General features: G+C 45.7%; 1 protein-coding gene and 1 long non-coding RNA gene across 2 annotated transcripts in view; both read left to right on the top strand.

Annotated features, from left to right (window-relative positions):
• The window catches only part of IQGAP1 (IQ motif containing GTPase activating protein 1), a 74716-nt gene extending 63037 nt beyond the window's left edge, over positions 1-11679 (top strand). The window contains exons 32-38 of the mRNA XM_075100947.1: positions 1341-1476; positions 3358-3445; positions 3850-4062; positions 5135-5301; positions 6828-6950; positions 7838-7946; positions 9205-11679. Of these exons, the coding sequence (XP_074957048.1) occupies positions 1341-1476; positions 3358-3445; positions 3850-4062; positions 5135-5301; positions 6828-6950; positions 7838-7946; positions 9205-9318 (950 nt within the window). The 3' untranslated portion in view covers positions 9319-11679. The remainder of the gene's footprint in view (positions 1-1340; positions 1477-3357; positions 3446-3849; positions 4063-5134; positions 5302-6827; positions 6951-7837; positions 7947-9204) is intronic.
• Positions 11680-14648: 2969 nt separating this feature from the next.
• On the top strand, positions 14649-17897 carry LOC142060578 (uncharacterized). Its single transcript, XR_012661799.1, has 3 exons — positions 14649-14820; positions 15347-15455; positions 17304-17897. It is a non-coding gene; the product is annotated as an uncharacterized LOC142060578 (long non-coding RNA).
• Positions 17898-18776: the final 879 nt, after the last annotated feature.

The raw sequence follows: 18776 nt of genomic DNA on the forward strand, positions 1-18776 counted from the left end.
TGACTGTGGAATTTGTTACCCTGAAAAAAACAGGGATTCTTTCTCTTCTCCTCCTGACCCCTTCACTCCACTCCAGAAGTTTCTAGCAGATAGACAGAATTTTTAACATGTTCTTCCTTCCGCTACGCTAGAGCCATTTCTCTGTGTGCGTGTCCGTCCATCCCAGCTTGTTTGCAAACATCTGTCCTCCATTCTAGAGATCTGTAGGGTTCCCTTCAGAGTGTGGTAATAAGCGTATTAAATGACATATGTCCCTATAGGGATCTTTGGCATATGGACAACTAACTTTTTTCCTCCTTTAGAGTTTTTTCTATAAGTTAAGAATTGTATCGTCTGTCTTCTGCCTGGGGAAGTAACCGACTCTGATATTCTGTGAAAGTATTCTAAAAACTTGAGCCACGGTTCGCTGCTTCACGATATAACACTGGAAAGTTGTGCAAGCCTTTCTCCTTCTTTGCTTTCTATGTTGCAGCTATCTGAAGCGTGAAATCTGATGGGCGGGGTGGGGGGAGCAGGTTGGTGTCGAACGGACACAGGTTGTTTTGGAGAGGATGCTTTGACAGCAAAATGCCTATCTTGAAGTCACTTGATGAGAAAGATTGGAACCTTTTAAAGGAATGATTGCTAGCATGTTTTCTTCTGAGCACTGGCAAAGAACAGAACGTCAGAAGCCTAGGTTCGCTCAGATAAGACCTTGAGTTTAACAAGTCCTTACCCTCCTTCCCCATTTTCATTTCTCCTGCGTGCATCGTATCAATGTGGTTAATATGTCAGAGTTTAATCTTTCCGCAGCCCTTTAAAAAGGGGGGGCAGGAGGGGAAGCATCCTAACAACTGTTGAGATGGAAGTTCAGACACAACTAGAGCAAGAAAATTTCCTTTTGACAGGATAGCTTCCTTTGTTTAATAGAAGATTACAAGCTTGGTTGCCAACAAGGGCTTCACTTCTTAGCTTGGAAAATTAATTCTAATGAGGACAGAGACACAGAGGCATGGTCGTAGTTTTATAAAGTATTTTTGGCAGGTCAGCTACTCTTCTCAGTAGAGAGTGGGATGCTGCGATACAGTGTGGAATGCATGTACATCTTTAAGGCATACGAACTGGTGATTTTGTGGTGCCTTTCTGGCCGGTGCCTTCTCTCAGTTTTGTGAAGGAAAAGGTCTGTAACACATTCAAGACAATGTTCTTAAAGCTGTTGTTGGCTTTTGAAGTGTCCTTTCGACAGTATAGGAAACAGTGTGGTTTTTCTGTGGTCTGTTAGATAGGGAAAAATCACAAAGCTCTAGCAGTCATGAACGTAAAGAATGTGATTTAATCTGTAACCTCTTTTTGCTTGGCAGGGGAAGGGTCTGGCAGTGTTAACGACCCCAACAGGGAAATGCTAGCAAAGACTGAGGTTTCTCTCACGCTCACTAATAAATTTGACGTTCCTGGTGATGAGAATGCAGAGATGGATGCGAGAACAATTCTGTTGAAGTAAGTGAGGGGTAACTACCTAACATGTTTCTCAAGAGAACAAGGAACCTGAATCTTCACAGTTAATCTGCATGTGAAAAAAAGAGAATCGACGCGTAATTTAAACAAACTTGGGACTGTTACTCCAAATACAGTGCGCTTGTAGCCATGTCCTTTCAATGCTGTGGCTGTTAAATTTGTTACTTTTTGTCACTGTTGATTTTTACATTCTCTAAGAGTCTATCTTGGATGGTTCTGGAGAGGAAAAATACCAGAAAAGAAAAACTTTTAGATGTGAGCGAGTGTGTCAGCAGCAGTTGGATTCGTGTGCATGTGAATAACTTGTGAAGATCATCTTAAATAATAGTGTTCATCACAATTCTTAACTCTGAAGTCTATTAATGTAAAATTTAAATGAATCAATATTTGTGTTGCCTGTATATCGCCCTGTGCAAATGTTTTTAATAGAATATATGTAACATATGGACATTTTCAGAGTAACTAAATGTCTAGTATATGTGAATAACGCTCTGTTACTAAGTTTTGCGGGTTCCTGCAGAATTAGCTTCTTTAGCCTTTGAGCAGATGATGTATGTGTCGTGTTAGCAAAGCGGAAGACGATGGTACCTTACAATACTCTCCCTGTAGCTTTCCCCAGTCTGCGGAAAATATCTCCTTGGGTTGTTTTTACTGTTGCAGCTTTCCTCTCTATGTTGTGGTCCCCTTCTCTCTGCACTTGCTGTCTCCCAAATCTGACTCTTAATAGATGAAGGCTTATAGCCTTTTTGGGAAATAGAGGTCTTAATTGCCTATTGGAGAGAGAGGAAGGGACTGTCCGGTGTTTCATTTTTGCCAGACTTTATTCCGGAGGACTTAGTGCTAGTATTGACTCTTGGCCAGTTTTAAGCAAATCCCTGTTGCTGAGATGTATAGAGCAGCTACCTGACATTCAGATGTGTATTTACCCAAAGTGATTCATTCCTGCTCAGATGCTAGATAGTGCAACAGAATTCTTCAGGTCAGCTTACACTTGGCCTAGATGAACCAGTGATCTCCCAGAAGAAAATCTTGTCTCCAGAAATAACTGTAAATTAACTGGGGCTCTCAAAAAATACATAAGTATTTCCTTACCTGCCAGAAGAAAGTGATGTTGATTTTAAAAGTAAAGATTTACCAGATGTGCCGGTAGTCATCTAAGTTGTGGATGATGAGGAAGGTGCGTGTGTGTGATTCACTTTGCGTGATGCCAGAAATAATTCCAGCCTGACTGCGAAGTACTGACGGTGCTATTTGGTTTTATTGTGTGGCTCAAGGACATAATTGCCTCGAGTGGATACTGGCTGCAATTAAATCACAGCTGAGATCAAGGAGTGACCCTATCTGTCACCATATTGGAGTCAGGGATCTGCTTTGGCTCCGTTATGGTACACATAAGAAAATAGTCCTGTGGAGGTGGTTTTTGATACCTGTTAGAAAGCACTGAAGTGCACTTATGGATGAATAATATTATGCACTTCTTCTGGCTGCACAAGTTTGCCGTTGCTGCTACCTGCTTTACCTTTCATCTTGGAACGGCAGCTTCTGTAGTCCACATGGCGGTACTGGGGCTGCCTTGGAATATGTGGGGTAACATCCTTGCTGTTTGAGGGGGTACTGGGGACCAAATCCAGTCTACTAAGTAGATGAACCTTTCAGGGAACCGGTTTCTGATAACACGTTGTCAAAAAGGTAAAGTGCTTCTCAGGGTTCTGGTCTGGTCTAGCCTATAACTATCTAAGAGCACATCCAGTGATGATCTGACTTAAGGTAAATCAGTAACATTGGTGTTGTTGCAGAATGGAACAGTATTGAAGGTCTTTCAGTTTTAAGTTTTTTCTCCTCTTCTCCCTGATTTCTTTACAGCACAAAGCGTTTAATTGTTGATGTAATCCGCTTCCAACCAGGGGAGACGCTGACTGAAATCTTGGAAACTCCAGCTACCTCAGAGCAAGTATGAAGTTGTTTACCTGCATCCTTTTTAGACTAGGAAACTGTCTTCTGTGTAGATATCTGTGGGTATACTTGGGAATCTGTATTTATGTATCGCAGTGAAGCTGCAGGGTACAAGGAGGGGAATATAATGGTAATAAATTTCATGTGTGAATCTTACTTCTCTAGTAGTTGGTAGAAACTATTTAACCAGAACACAGTTTGAAAAACAGCAGGTAGGCTTCTGCTGGTTCCCATATGTGGATTGTGTTCATCAACCATGGATTTGCTAGAGTCAATACAGGAATGACCTAACAAAACTCTATCCTATGTTTTGCTGGAGGTCAGAAAATCTGTTTCTGGTTCTTTGTCACCTTAAAATCGACCTGCTTATGACCTTGTAATTTTTTTGTTTTCTTTTTCTAGGAAGCGGAGCATCAAAGAACTATGCAGAAACGGGCCATTCGTGATGCTAAAACTCCCGATAAGATGAAAAAATCTGTGTCTGTAAAGGAAGATGGCAACTTAAATCTTCAAGAAAAAAAAGATAAGATCAAGACAGGCCTGAAGAAGTTGACAGAACTGGGGACAGTGAATGCAAAAAATAAATACCAGGAACTAATCAATGACATTGCAAAGGTATGCCAGTCAGTGGCTTCCTAGTAATCATAGTGGAGTTTTCCCACAGTTTGCAGTGTTGTGAAGCTGGCACGAGTTTTCAGGAGTAAGTTTTGTAGTAGCAACTTTACAGACATTAAGCCTACCTTTTGCATGGCGTTTCCACCTCTTGGCATTTGGGAAGTCCTTATTTTTATAGGATGTTTGTGTTTTCTCACATGACTGTGGTGCCAGAATCTTGGGCGCTTTAAGGAAAAGTGTTGTAGCTTGGAGGGGAAGTCCTGATATGTGATCTTTCCATTTTGGCTTCTTTTCACTAATTTAAGTAGCACCTCTACAGACTTTTTCACGTGGGGAAGTTTTGCCCATAACTTAAAGACATCCTAACCATTTTTTTAATTTAAATGTACCCATTCAAGAATAGCTGAACGATAAAAAGGGGAGCTGAGAAAAGCTTGCAAAAGTGACCTAATACTGTTTTACATTGCTACGATGACAATGTATTTTATCACATTGACAAAAAACCTATTTGGGAAATGTTGTCTATGTACAGTGAATAAATAATCACCTGTAGGGATCCAATTAGAATTAATCGTACTGTCATTAATATATATCAAAAATTAAAACAGAAGTCGACCTGAACGCGCGGTATTTTTGGTTCGGGTGTTAGGGTAACGTATGCTTAAAGGTGGTCAACCAACAACGATAAGGAAGTCTGTGCCCTGCTACGGTTATAGCCCTTGATTTGTAAGAAACCTTTCTTACCCAGCGGTGGTGAAAACTGCTGCCTTCCTTTAGATCACGTACTGTTGGTGCCTACTCTGGTCATAGCAACTAGGAGAGCATTGAATTCTGAGAAAGCAACAAAAGCTTCAAATGAACTGATGGGTAGGGTTGGTTAGTTCAAACAATAGTCAACACATAAGTGGTGACACTTAAACTGGGCAAGTGCAGCTGAGCGCTCTGCCTTGCAGCATGAAGCAAGACTAAGCAAAATCAGATGCTGTGTTTTAAATACTCTCTGCCCTGGGCTTGAGCAACTGGAGAGCTTGAATGACTATTAAGTCTCTGCCTGTCTTTCTCTGTGGCGCAGGATATCCGAAATCAACGTAGATACCGTCAGAGAAGAAAGGCGGAGCTGGTGAAGCTGCAACAGACATACAGTGCCTTGAACTCCAAAGCTACTTTTTATGGGGAACAAGTGGATTATTACAAAAGCTACATCAAAACCTGCCTGGACAACCTAGCCAGCAAGGGCAAGTATGTATCTTGGAACCATGCCACGGCCCTAGAAGTGTTTCTTACAGAATGCACGAGTAGGTTGTTGCTAAGAATCATCATAATGCCAACTGCTTAAAGCTCCTCAGCCAGGCTCTTTATTGCAGTGATCGTTCTAGGGAAAGGGTCTCAGCAATGGTGGGAAAATAAGGCGAGAGGGCAGTGCCCTGAATTTGGGGTCAGAAAGATTTTGGTCTGTCTGGGGGAGGGGAGCGTAGGTTGTGCAATGGGAATGAAGCAGGTTGCCCAAGCAATGCATATGCTGCTCGGGCAGTCTGTCCTGTCATCCTTTCTAGGAGCAGAGAATGAAGATAACATAGTTTGTGCAAGGAAAGCATTGATCGCAAATTGTCCTTTTTTTACCCCGAACGGAGTCAGTTGTTGGAGTGCAAGGCAATTCAGATTTTCCGGGGCAGGGGGGAGAGTCTTCCTCCCCAGTGAGATGCGGGAAGAGCAACTGCCAGTGAAAACTGAGGCAAGAAGGTTCTCGAGAGTAATTTTAGTCTTCTCCATATTGCTTGTCGCCAGATCACCTTTTGCCTAGTGACAGATGGTACAGCTTTCTAGGGAGTACCACGTGGTTATGTTTTGGGTTTTGTTTGGTTTTTTTTTTCTTCTGTAGTGTAAGAGTTATTAGTAAGTAGTACAAAATCAAAGATCTGATCTGAGCTACAAGTGCTTTGTAGATAAACTCACTAGTAGAAATACATCATCTATCAGCTGCATTAGTCACAGTCGATAAGCTGTACTGGTTATATCCCCTCATCCAAATAGGATTAAATGCTTGCTGTCCATAATCTCTTTAATGGCCAGTTGAACATCTGCGGTTTGTCCTAGCACAACCGTGGGCCGGCCGTATCTTGGGGGGCATCAGGCACTGTGTTGCTGGCTGGTTGAGGAAGGTGATCGTCCCACTCTGCTCCGCACTGGTGCGGCCTCACCTTGAGTACTGTGTGCAGTTTGGGGTGCCACAGTGTATTAGGGATACAGGGCTGTTGGAAGGTGTCCAGAGGAGGGCCACGAAGTTGGTGAAGGGTTTAGTGGGGGGAGCTCTACGAGGAGCGGCTAAAGTCACTTGGTTTGTTCAGTCTGGAGAAGAGGAGACTGAGGGCAGACCTCATGGTGGTCTGCAGCTTCCTCACAAGGGGAAGAAGAGGGGCAGGTGCTGACCTCTTCTCTCTGACAACCAATGATAAGACCCGAGGGAATGGCAGGAAGATGTGCCAGGGGAGCTTTAGGTTGGATATTAGGAAAAGGCTCTTCACTCAGAGGGTGGCGGAACACTGGAACAGGTTGCTCAGGGAGGTGGTCACGGCGCCAAGCCTGACAATATTTGATAAGTGTTTGTACAGTGCCCTCAGACATGTGTGAATTTTGGTGCTGTCCTGTGCAGGAACATGAGTTGGTTTCAATGATCCTTGTGGGTCCCTTCCAACTCAGGACATTTTATGATTCATTTGACTGATCATTTTGTTGGGGTTTTTGGTTGGTTTTTTTTTTTTTTTCAGAGTCTCTAAGAAACCCCGAGAGATGAAAGGCAAAAACAGCAAAAAGATTTCTCTAAAATACACAGCAGCTCGACTTCATGAGAAGGGAGTCCTTTTAGAGATCGAGGACCTCCAAGGTAACCAGTGAGTATCTTTTTAAAACTCTTTAGAGCTGAATAACCTTCACAGAGGAAGAAGAAAACGGGTATGTTGAATTCTTGTCTCTTTCTTTGAACTAGTCTAGGTGCTATCAGTTGAGGACCAGAAGCTGTGACATATGTTTGAGATTGTGACAGTTGTCTTGTGGTTTTTGTTCTTGGAATTTACCATTGTTGGTAGAGTTAGCTATTAAAGCTGAAGAAACTGTTTCGGGAATCTAGGCTGGCAACCCTAGCGCCAACAAACTTTGGCATGGTGACCACCTTTCAGTTCTCTCTCTGGTTGAAGCGAAGCAGGTCTTTGGGAAGTGTATAGGGATTTAACCCATTCAAGGCATCCTCTTCCCACCCACCCTTCCCTGTCACCCCCACAGTCACGGAAGTGTACCTCCTTGGGTGAATTGCTTCTATGGTTAATAGCTCTCACTGTTGAAAAATCAACTTAACGCTAGCTTGAGTTTATCCAGCTGCTGTTTGCTAACCTTAAGAACTTGGTATATCTTAGGTGGTATACAGAGAAGCCGTGTGTTACTAGAATTCTTTTTTTTTCAACCCGGAATGCTATTTTGTACTTTGTGCACTAAATGAGGTATGGATTAAAGCATTAAAGTGGACTGTTTAGACTGTACAGGCTAAATTACCGTATTTCTTACTGTGCTTGTGTGAAGGTGTGACCTACCGGACGTAGAATCTGTTAGGATTCCATTCATTGTTGCATTGAGTCTGGTTGGCTTTTACGGTCTCATTCCAAACGGGGATATAGAATTCTTAGAAATTTATCTTCAGCTTTTTATCTCGTATATTCTCTCCCTGTTTCAGTAGCAATTACATGCCCAGTAATGACCGTGGTTTTTCATTTCTCAAATTTCATAGGTTTAAAAATGTGATATTTGAAATCAGTCCAACAGAAGAAGTGGGAGATTTTGAGGTAAAAGCAAAATTCATGGGCGTACAGATGGAAACCTTCATGTTACATTACCAGGTAAGAACTGTCCTATTCAACAGTGGCCTGTAAGTTCCACTTGCCAGACTTTTCATCAAAATAGTAATAACATGTTTTCTGCCTGAAGAGTCTGAAAAATGCTCTCAAAAACAACCCATTTTTTGCAGGTGAAACAGATTCAATGCAAATGGGGGATTCGGACTACTTTTGTTTCTTTACCTAATGGAAGCTTAATGTCAGTCTGTGTTTTTAGTTACACTTATAGGTACACACACAAAAGGAACGCATGCATTTCCAATAACTTCCTGCTAGAGCAGAGAGACTGGGAGTCAGTGGCAGTGGTCAGCTGGGCTTGGGTGTGGTGTGCCTTTGTAGCACTGCTTTGCAGAAAAAGCAGATGTTCTGAGAGGACTGCAATGAGGGAACTGCCATTGGTCATCCAAGTATAGCATTAACAGTGGCATCAGTTAAAAAGTCTTGTGTTGCCATTGCCGAAATTTTTACAGAAAGCAGCAGAAATAGCTTTATGATAGTTTACTCCAGCGTCACCCAGGCTGGACAGCTGCAGGAGCCAGATCTGGATTTTGCAGTGCGCACATTTCCCTGCAGTAGCCCTACCTGGACACCTTCTCCAATACATATTGTTCAAGAGTGGGCTAGCTAAAAGAAATTAATTGCTGAGATAAATCAGTGCAGGGAGTCCTGCTGCTCCCGGGTGCATCGCCGACAAGAGGAAAGTGTGACTAGAAATACAGCCTACATAAACGTCCGCGAGACTGAATCGCCTTTGTGTATGGAGTCGTGACAGAAATGCCATTTCTTTGCCTGCCCTAGACTGCAGTGCTCTAAAGCACCTCACTGAGACCTGCAGCAACTAAGATTTTTAGAAAGCGATGCTCTGGAACGTTCTAATGTTTCATGGGCACATAATGTAGTTGGGCACATAGGAGACTGTTTCTAAACATTACAACAACCTTAAGGCTACTGTGCAAATGAGAAGCCTGGGGATGGCTAGATCTGAAATTTGGCTTTCTTAGAATGGTCTTCTATTTCTGCCCTTTTTCATAATTTTCTGTTTTAATAAACACAGATTGAAAAATTAAGATCTTAAAAGCCTTACAGTGACTTTATTTTTCATGTAGTACGAGTGGATCTTTAATGAGTCTCTTGTTTGTTCTGTCTTATGCCATGTACTTTGTGATAGATGTTCCTCAAAAACCTATTGTAACACAGGGTCTTGTATACTCTCTATAAACTCTTGAGGATTCCTCGCTCCTAAAGGTATTCTTTTTGGCAGGATCTTTTGCAGCTGCAGTATGAAGGCGTTGCTGTCATGAAGTTGTTCGACAGAGCAAAAGTGAATGTCAACCTTCTGATTTTCCTTCTGAATAAGAAATTTTATGGGAAGTAACCGATCTCTGCCAGCAAGTCTGTAAAAGGGGAGGTGAATAGAAACCTGCACGTATGACTTTTAATGACATAGCTATGTATCAGTATATGCTCATATTTTAGCACAGCATATCAAATGTATGATGAAGAGGGACTAAGAACCTCTTGTGATTTGACAACCCTGACTGAGTCTGCAGGGAGTTGGTGTCTCGTTTATTTATGACCTTTATCATCAACTTTCAAGGTCCCTGAAATGCAGTTAATTTAGAATGTATTTTTACATGGCACTGGGGGTTAGACTAATGTTAAGAGTGTACTTAGGGCATCTGGATGCTTTATTTGCCTAATTGTGTGCTTCGTGAGGCTTGCATTCTTGTTGATCTGTGCAAAGCAAAAGCCAACACTGTACAATGGTTGGTTTGCCTCTTCCTGAAAGCAAGAAAGGGTTCAGAGTGTATTTTGGGCTCCAATTATTCCCGAACAGCAATGACCAAAATAAAAAATGGTCAAGGTCCAGGTTACCCATTTGTTTGCGAGCTTGTGGTGGTGGCAGCGGCCTGTTCCCAAGATAGAACTACTATGGTCTGGGGAATCAGTAAGCATCATAAATGGTTGCTGAACTATTTGTGATTATTATGTACTATAGCCACATAGAACAGCTTCAGTGTCTCATTTTTCTTGATTTGTTTCTCACACTGTAATAATTTACAGATGGACCCTTAAATAGAGGGACCATGGAATGTATTTACTAGTGCTTACAGAAGGGGAGGGAAACTTAAATTTCTTGAGGTGTGTTAACTTTTGATGTTGCTTGCAAAGCATTTGGAAATAACTTTTTTCCAGTTTAGAGCAATGTTCTATATATATGTGTATCTGATGCAATAAATGTTAGGCTCTACCTGCAGATTTGTCAAAGGAAAGAAGACTATCTTAAATAGGTTAGCTTTTAAAAAGGTAAATTTTTCTAGCTATACTCAAGATACCATTTCTTCTACTGCTCTGGTTTTGTTGGGTTTTTTTTACCATGGTGGTGGTGCTGGCTGTTCTGTAATAGCGAAGAAAAATGGAGAGGCTCTTTAAAAAGAAAAAAAAAAAAAAAAAAACAAACCACCAAAAAACAAAAACTGACCTTTAAATTCATTGGTTGTTCCAGCTCTCTGCCCCCGCCAATTTTTTAAACTCTTTTTTAAAAAAGGGACGTGTCTCTTAATTGCAAACTTCCAGTTGTTCATAGGTCACTTGCGTTGTTCATTCAGATTACTGAGTTTAACTGAACTGCTTTACTCTCTCTCTGATCTACACTGAGCTAGTTATTTCAGCTTAGATTTTTTTTCTCATGAAAAAGACACTTGTAATATTTGAAATGGCTACATCCCTTTGGATAACTTTTCTGCAGTCCTCTTGGAAGCAAATATTCATTTCAACCTGCTGGTGTCTAGACTGTATTTAAATATATTTTCATGTTGGTGCATGCATGGTCCAACCCAATAACAAAAGTTACTTACCAAACCCAAGAAAGATCTTTTGTGGTGCAGATCATCTGAAGCACAGATACCTCAGAACTGGATTTCCACTGAAATCTGACGAAGAGGTCTGAACTGGGATAAAGGTCTTGCCTTGGTTCTTTTGTGGTTGTTGTGGGGTTTTTTTTGTTGAGTTGGGGTTTTTTTCTGCCTCTGAATTTGCTGTATTGTAGAAGGACTGAAAAAGATCTCCTTTGATTTGGGGATGATGAGAATAATGGTAGACCATTCTAAAATGATTTTTAGGAAAAATGCAGCTGTACTCTGCAAGCTCCCGAGCCACAGGGATTGATCATCTGCCCCCACCTTTTTTTTTTTTTAATTTTTTTTTTTTAAATTAGTTATTTCAATACTTTTCAATGCCAAATAAATTCCAGCTGTAACCCATCTAGGATTCAGGGACAAGATCATGAGGTGTTAGAGGCCTGTACTACCAGTGGGGAAAGCATCCTTACTATGTGCTATACGATAATTCCCTGGTTGTCTATACCTATTGAAAAAAACATGGTTTTGGCCCAAACTGAAACAAAAGCCAACAAATCGGTTCTTTGAAAATAATTTTTAAAATGGTAAAGAGTCTACTCATTTTAGCTGAGCAACAGTATGGAACCATGGAGGGTGATTTGGGGTTTGGTTTTTTGTTGTTTGTTTTTTTTTTTTAAAGGAAAAGCTCTATTAAAAGGTCCAATCTCAGCATTTAATTAGATGTATTTTATAATTTGCTGATGGTTTAGCTTTGCGTACTCTTACACCACTGTATTTACCATGGGAGAAGCTACAGGTACAAAATGTGTCCTTTTTCTTTCCTGGTTAAATTTGCCTTTGTAACTCACATCTAAATAAAAAGTCAGTTGTCCCCATGGGCATTGTGTTACCACCTGACTGCAGACAGCAGCCACGAGCATGGGACGGGTCCCTGGGCACAGTGTTGCAGCAGCAGGCACCACCACCGGTAGGCATGGTTAGGCTGCACCAGCACCAGGGCAACCACTGTGACTCCATTGGTCTCCCAACTCTTCCGCAAGTTAGTCCTGGCCTTTCTTGTGCCTGAGGGGATGGCCATGCTGTGAGGACACATAACGGCTGACATGAGACAGGTAAGGCGGAGGTGTGGACCTCCTGATGGTGCTGCTTACCCCGCCACACCCCAGGGGACCTCCGTGTGGCCATGTAGCACCCCAAGGGACCCACGCCTCCTACGATGCTCTAGCCCCACTGTAGTAGGATGAGTGCAACTCAGCCTTTGAAGGCATCTTATTCTTAATTAACAGAAATGTCTTTTGATTTGGGTAGGGTAAACTGCAAGGCCCTCTGAGATGTGCCTGCACCCGGCCTGGCCTCCTACAGGCCTTGTACTGAACTTGCTATGGCTCTACAGTGTCCTCATGACCCCCAGAGACAGCAAACACCACCCCAAAACTCTGACCGGCCACCAGACCCTGCCTGAGTGCCCCCAGAGACCTATAAGCCTGACCCCAGGCTCCTGGAATACCCCAATCCCTGCCTCGGGGTCTCTAGTCCCCACTTCCAAACATCCCCAGATCCTACCCCAGGGCCCCAAACATCATAAGATCCGTTCCCAGGGCTTGATACCAACACCCAAACTGCCCTTGCCCAGGGGCTGGTACCTGAGAGAGCTTTCAGCAGTCTGCTTTCAGGATCTGGCATGGACCTCTGCTTTCCCCCCAGAGCCAGTAGTCCCCAGTGTGTCATATAATGCCCCAGCCTCTGCAGACAAGATTAAAATGCACCTTTACAGCACAACTACATCATGGAGCATTTCTTTCTGAGTCTTTGCGTGTAAGTATGAGCCGCAAAAGCAGAGTTGTTCATCATGACTTGTACAGAGATATCTCATTGCGGCTCTGCCAGGGATTGTGCCAACACAGGAAAACATTTTCTGCTCCTGGGAGCCATCTCTAGTTGCGTATAAATTGTAGGATTAATAATTTCTAGAATGTGACTAATGCCAGTGTGCCCTAGGAGTAAAGCTCTCCTGCAGCAATAGGGATTCTGTCTCCTGTAGAGGAAGAAATATAACTCTGAGTGCCTTGAGAAAAGGGAAAGATACTGTCATAAGGAACTGTTGCCCCTAAGGATTCCTCTTATGACTGAATGGAAGGTGTAGTTGACAACCTTCATCACCTGACACTACGGGGCCAGACAGCCAGCTTGTTTAAGGGATCCTTGGCAGAATGATGATAGCATTAAGTTGTAGTCACCATTAAAGTTTGGGTGTTTTCTTAACAATGTTATGATTAGCATAGCAGAGAACTTCATGGTCAGAACAGCACAGGATTTCTACCAGTAGAGTCAGTGTAGCAGAGTTTTATATTTCATTGCATTGCATAACTAATGGTTTCTAATCACCTGGACCCTCTGTGAATCACACCAAATCTTAATATACCTGGCTTGCCCTGTCAATACGGCCAGACCCCACTGTGCTGAGCTGGCACCGGGGTGGTGGGCCCAGGGGTGGGGTGGTCCCACTCTCCCATTAAAGCCGCCGAGTGTGGGGGGGTGGGGGTGGCTCTTCCTTGTCTGGGCTGCGCCAGCTAGAAAAAAAAAAACAAAACCCAAGCCCCCCTCCCCCCCAAAAAAAAAAACCAAAAACACCAAACGGTGGGGGAAGCCTTCTAACCATTCTCATGCACAAAAGCAAAAAATCGCCAATTTCAATGTTGTGGAAAGGGTGAAAAAAACCCAGAAGTGAACTGTTTGGAAAAGCAATCCCAACTTTTACCTTATGGAAAAGCAAAAAAAACCCCACAAACTGACAAAACCAAAGTAACCTGAACAACAACAAAAAAAGCCAAACCATCCAACCAGAAATCACCAAAACTAAATAAACCCACCGAAAACCCTAAATTGGGGAAAATTTGGGGTGAAACACCGGCAGTTTGAGGGGCATTGCTGGGGCTTATCTGGAATGGATTCTCCGGAGTGGGTCAGTTATCTGGAGCGGATCATCTGCTGCAGGTTAGCCCAGGTGAGTTGCCCGTTGTGGATTATCCTGGGGGGACCCCCTGGTGTCAGTCATCCCCATGCATGTTCCCCATGGTGTGTCTGCCCAGACATGCCCCTGTCCAGCGGTGTCCGCCTCCTCCCCCGCCCTCCCTCTGCGTGTGTCTGTGCCCTCCCAAACGCTTTCCCCTGAAATGGCCCCCCCGCATGACTTTTTTTCCCCGGTGACATCCCCCCCCCCCCCGCTTCCCCTGGCCTCCTGTTCTGTGCTCGCTGAAGCCTTGTGCTTACGCAGGATGAGCAGAGCAGGGTCCTGGCAGTGCAGAGGCGAGGCGAGGCGCTGCCAAGCCAACGAAGCCCAAGGCTCAGCAGCGCACAAGTCCTTTGCAGGTCAGCCACTGGCACCTGGTCTGCCTGGCTGCCCCGTGCCCTGACGCACAGCTGCCCCCCTCACCGCAGGCAGCCTGCCTTCGGAAGGGCAGCTGTGTTCCCCTGATGGATTTTCTTCTTTAACCCTCTAGGACCTGTTGACTTGCTGCTCTCCCTGTCACAGCCCTGATGCCGCAGGCCTACAGCAACTGATGGGGCTCACTCCGGGGGGGTGGGGGGTGGGAAAGGGGACCTTTCTCCCCAGGTCGTTTGTGCTGCTTCTCCTCCCTAGGGCGTGGGGTGGGGGTGAGTGGGGCAGGAGAGAGGACGGTAATGGCCACCTGATTTTTAAAGCAGTTGAGACGGAAGGACTAAAATGCTCGAGGCACTTTGGTGCTGTGCGGTGCACTTTGCTCTCTGCTGCCACCCTGCGAGCCTTCACCCCTCGGGGGGCTCGGCCCGCCCCTTTCGCGGGGCGCTGTGGGAAGGGCGGGGGCGGGGCCCGGGGGTCGAAGAGCCCCAGGCAGGGCTCGGGCAGCTCTTGCTGCCCTTGGGCTTCTCTGGCGTCGGTGCTCCCGTGTTCCCTCGGGCGGTCGCAGCTTTGGGGCTGTCTCAGCCCCCCGGGCAGGCGTGCTCTGGCGTTTAGAGAAGCGGAGGCGTTGCCTGAGGTAAGGATTCCAGAGCTTGGCACTCTGTGGCAGCATCTGTACTAGAAAGGTCCCTTGTGGCCTGCTGTGCTTTTTTTCTCCCGGGATGTTGTTTTGGGTGCTTAGGGGGAGGTGAGACGATTTAGTGGTATGGTGTTCTGTTTGGGGTTTGTTTTTTGCTTTGCTGGTTTTCTTCCCCTTGTAAGATCATTTTATTGTACTGCTGCAATTCCTGTCTTTACTGAACCCGGAACCTTGGGGGTTTTCACTAGTTGCGCCGTTCACTGTTTCAGGTGTTGCCTTGGCCTCTCAACAGCCGTGGCACAACCTACAGCGATGCTGCCTCTCCAGGCCCCCGCAGGCCCCGCTTTCTTGTCCAGCCAGGCGGGAAAGCGTGGTTGTTGCAGAAACAGCTACGCCCTGCGACTCCTCCCCAGGCTGTTGGCTCGGCCCCAACAGCGTACAGGCTGCTGAGCTCACCGCCTCCGCGCGGGACGCAGGCAGCCCGGAGAGCTTTACCCCGCGCATTTCCGTCCCCTCTGGGCAGCAGCGGATCCGCCGCTCGAGGGCGAGGAGCTGGGACGACAACGGGCCGCTGCAGACTCTGGTCAGGGTAAGAGGCTGTTCCCTGGGGAGCCGGCGCAGGGGGAGCGGAGGTACGCACGGGCACTTGTCGGTGCCCCTGACCAGTAAAGGGAAGGTTAAATTGTTAGAGTGCAAATAAATACATATTATTTAGGGAGGAGTCGTGACTAAATTTAATCGCAGCTATTACTGAACAAACCAGGCAGTCATTATTCCTAATCTGTAATTAAAAAAAAAATAAAGGCAGTCCTTTTTTATGCCATAAATAGAGTTGCGAGTCATTAATAGCTCAATCTAAATATAGCCATTATTAAATCAACTGCAGGCATTAATGACTCCTGATCAGAAACAAAATAAGGAAAGTTTTAGGATCTACAATGAAAATTGAACTGGAAAGCTAAATTGGGAGTGGGTAATACTGAAATTGTAACAGGGCTGTTAGAAAGTTCAGAGGCAGCGACAGCTCCTGCTTCCAACCCAAGCAGTAAACGAAGCTTTAGATTCTTAAATGAAGAGAAATAAAGGTGAGCTGTTAAACAGTGGCTGGGTTCAAGCGTAGGCATTAAGAAAATTTGCAGGTGCGGGTGATTCCTGACGAGAACTAACAATTCCAGAAGATTTAGCTTTAAAATTACAAAGCTAATGGAGTGCCACAACCGCCCGGATGTAACTGCAGCCGCTTTGGGGGAATGCCCCAGCCCCCCCAGCCACCGCTATTAATTACTGCCAAGGAGAGTGAAAGTGAAAGTAGAAGCAGTGCAGGTGAAATGCGAGCAGTACGCTTTTCCTAAGTCATCTCTTCGTGTCAGGAGAGGAAAGAAAATGGAAAGAAGATGTTTGCAGGGGGTCTGTGCTGGGTTACCTGCGCGTCTCTTCCGTGCATCGTTGAGGAGACATTTAGCTTGTGTTGGGCGCTCGCAGGTGGAGACAGGGCAAGCTTGGAGGCAGGATCGGTGCTGGCACTGATAAAGGGATGGGCAACAAGCTGAGAGAAGAGGGGGCAAGGGCTGAAAAAGGGTCTCCAGTTCTGCAGGGAAGGCAGCGGGATGTGACTCGGCAACCGCTCTGAGGAGTGCAGGGTCATTCGCTGCGATGAAGTCGGGGTCTGTGGCTGGCCCGGAGAGGCAGCAGAAATCCCAAACTCTTTGCAGGCGTACCGGCCAGATTAGGGCAACACCTGAACAGTAAAACCATTTAGGGGAAGCAGAGCTGGGCTGCACCGCGTGGCCAACCTCCCTCTTCTCCGTGAGTCCCAAAGGGGCAGCTCCAAGAATGTGCTGAGAATTCATCCCTTGCACTAAAAATGAGACGTAAGTAGCACCCACCCGTGAATTTTATTTTCTCTCTCGCTCTGCGGCTCCTGCCTGCTTGTCTTTCCTCAGTGCTCACCTGCACCCGTGCTCGGATGGGGCAGCTGAGGGAAGGTGCTGCCATCTCCCCAGCCCCGGCGGACCGCCCCTCAGCTGTGTCCTCTGTCAGGGAGCGTCGTCATCTCTCCTGCCTCCCAGAGCGTGTCCTGTAGTGGCAGACGCGCAGGCTTTTCCCTGCACGCGCATACGGGAAGGGAAGGGAAGGGAAGCACAGTGAGAGCTGGGCTTGTCAAAGAGTAACGGGGGTGGTGGGAAGCGTAGCTAGAACCGGAGAGCTACAGCGCAAAAGCAAAGCGGACGGGACACAAAAGTAAAATGGTGCACAGGAATGCTGAGGAGAGAACTCCCGCAGCACACAGGAAATCAGTGTCAGAATCTATTTTCTTCTGACTGCCAAATTAAAAATAATGGCACGCTTTGCAACGCTAAGCTCGCTCTGATCGTCTGAACTGTTTCTTCCCAACCCCCCCCCGCCCCCAGCACACCGTTCAGCCTCCTCAGCCTGAAATGCCTTGTTTTCCTTCTTTTTTTTTTTTTCTTTTATGACAGGGCAACTTCTGTTCCCGAGGTGGTGCCTGCAGTACAGCTATCTCTTCGAAGACAGTTTGGTTTAGGTCAGAGAATGTTTAGCCTGGACTGAATCAGCCTCTGTTTCTATTTCTGGAAATCATCGGTCCTGTGCATCAAGCCCGGAAAAAAAGAAATATGAACCAAAGGACGTGGGGCCTGCAGGGGTAGGAGAATATTTGAGAAGAGGTTCAGTGGGGAAATGATTGTTTGTCTGTGGGGCGTCCAGGCAAGCAACCCAGCTGCTAGAAAGTGGCGCTGTCCCCAGGATGGCCTTGGCGGTCCCGTCAGAGTCGGGGGAACAAGGACAAGGCAGGGTGAAGCATCTGGCCTGCTGTGTGGAACGTGATTGTACAAAGCACGTGTGATGCACTGCAAGTTCATTTGTTTAAACTGTGAGTCAAAGAAGGTGTGCAGTTGCTCTGTAAACAGCCGATGCTCTAAAGCTACACCCATCTAATTGCTAGCTGTATTAAATCTATCGTATTGCTGTTTCTGCGTTAAAAAAAAAAACCAAAACCAAAACACCTATGTAAGCACGTCTAAGTACAATGGAAAACCACTGTTTAACGCGTGGCATGTGTGGGTTGTTTTTTTGGGGTGGGGGGGTGGGTTGTATGACAAAAACTTGCGAGAGACACACACAGATACGCACATGTAACGTTTAGCGCTCATCTAAACCCAAAAAAGAAAATCCACTCTTTATTTTGCAGCATTAGCATTAGCTTCCAGCGCACAGCCTGAGCGCGCCTCTGCTCTCACCGTCTGCTCCCTCTTCAACTGTGTGTGGCTATCATCCGCTTGCACAGGCTTTGCTCGTGCAAGTTTCCGCGACGGCTTACGGGAAGGCAGGCAAACAAACCCAGCAAGACGCGTAGTGCCTTCCTCTATGGGCTCCGTCCAGCCTTTGTTAAAACGAGCAGAAAAAAAAATCTGCTGCTGCCTTTACCCTGACTGACTCTTACAGAGAGCATCTGACTTGACCCGCAGCAAAGCGATGCCCCAGGCAGCAGCACGTATTGGCGCGGACCGCGGTTCACCCACCTGTTTTACTGCACCGGTCCTTTCCCACGGCCGATGCCACAGATGTGGCGTGCCCCACCCCCAAACCTCTTTACGAGGGTTCCCTGGGCTCTGCAAGTCGCCTGCTGGACGTGTTGCTGATTCAGGCACGGGCAAAGTCAGCTTCTTCGCTGGCCTCGGGCCAGGGCAGCACGTACTCGAGGGAAACTGAGAATATCTCCAGCGAGATCTCACTGGGAGGCTGGGACCTCGTCAGTAGGGGAGAAAGCCAAGCGACCGACACTGAAAGGGAGCTCTTTGCTAGGCTGCAGATGGTAAAGTTAAAAAAGAAAACAAACCTGCCTTTCTGCCTTTTTAAAAATGCCCTCTTTTGAGTCTGCCACATTTGATACAGATTTTTAAAATTGCAGGGTATATCTCCTACAGGCCTCA

Source organism: Phalacrocorax aristotelis, chromosome 7, assembly GCF_949628215.1.
Source record: "Phalacrocorax aristotelis chromosome 7, bGulAri2.1, whole genome shotgun sequence".
Classification (NCBI taxonomy): Eukaryota; Metazoa; Chordata; class Aves; order Suliformes; family Phalacrocoracidae; genus Phalacrocorax; species Phalacrocorax aristotelis.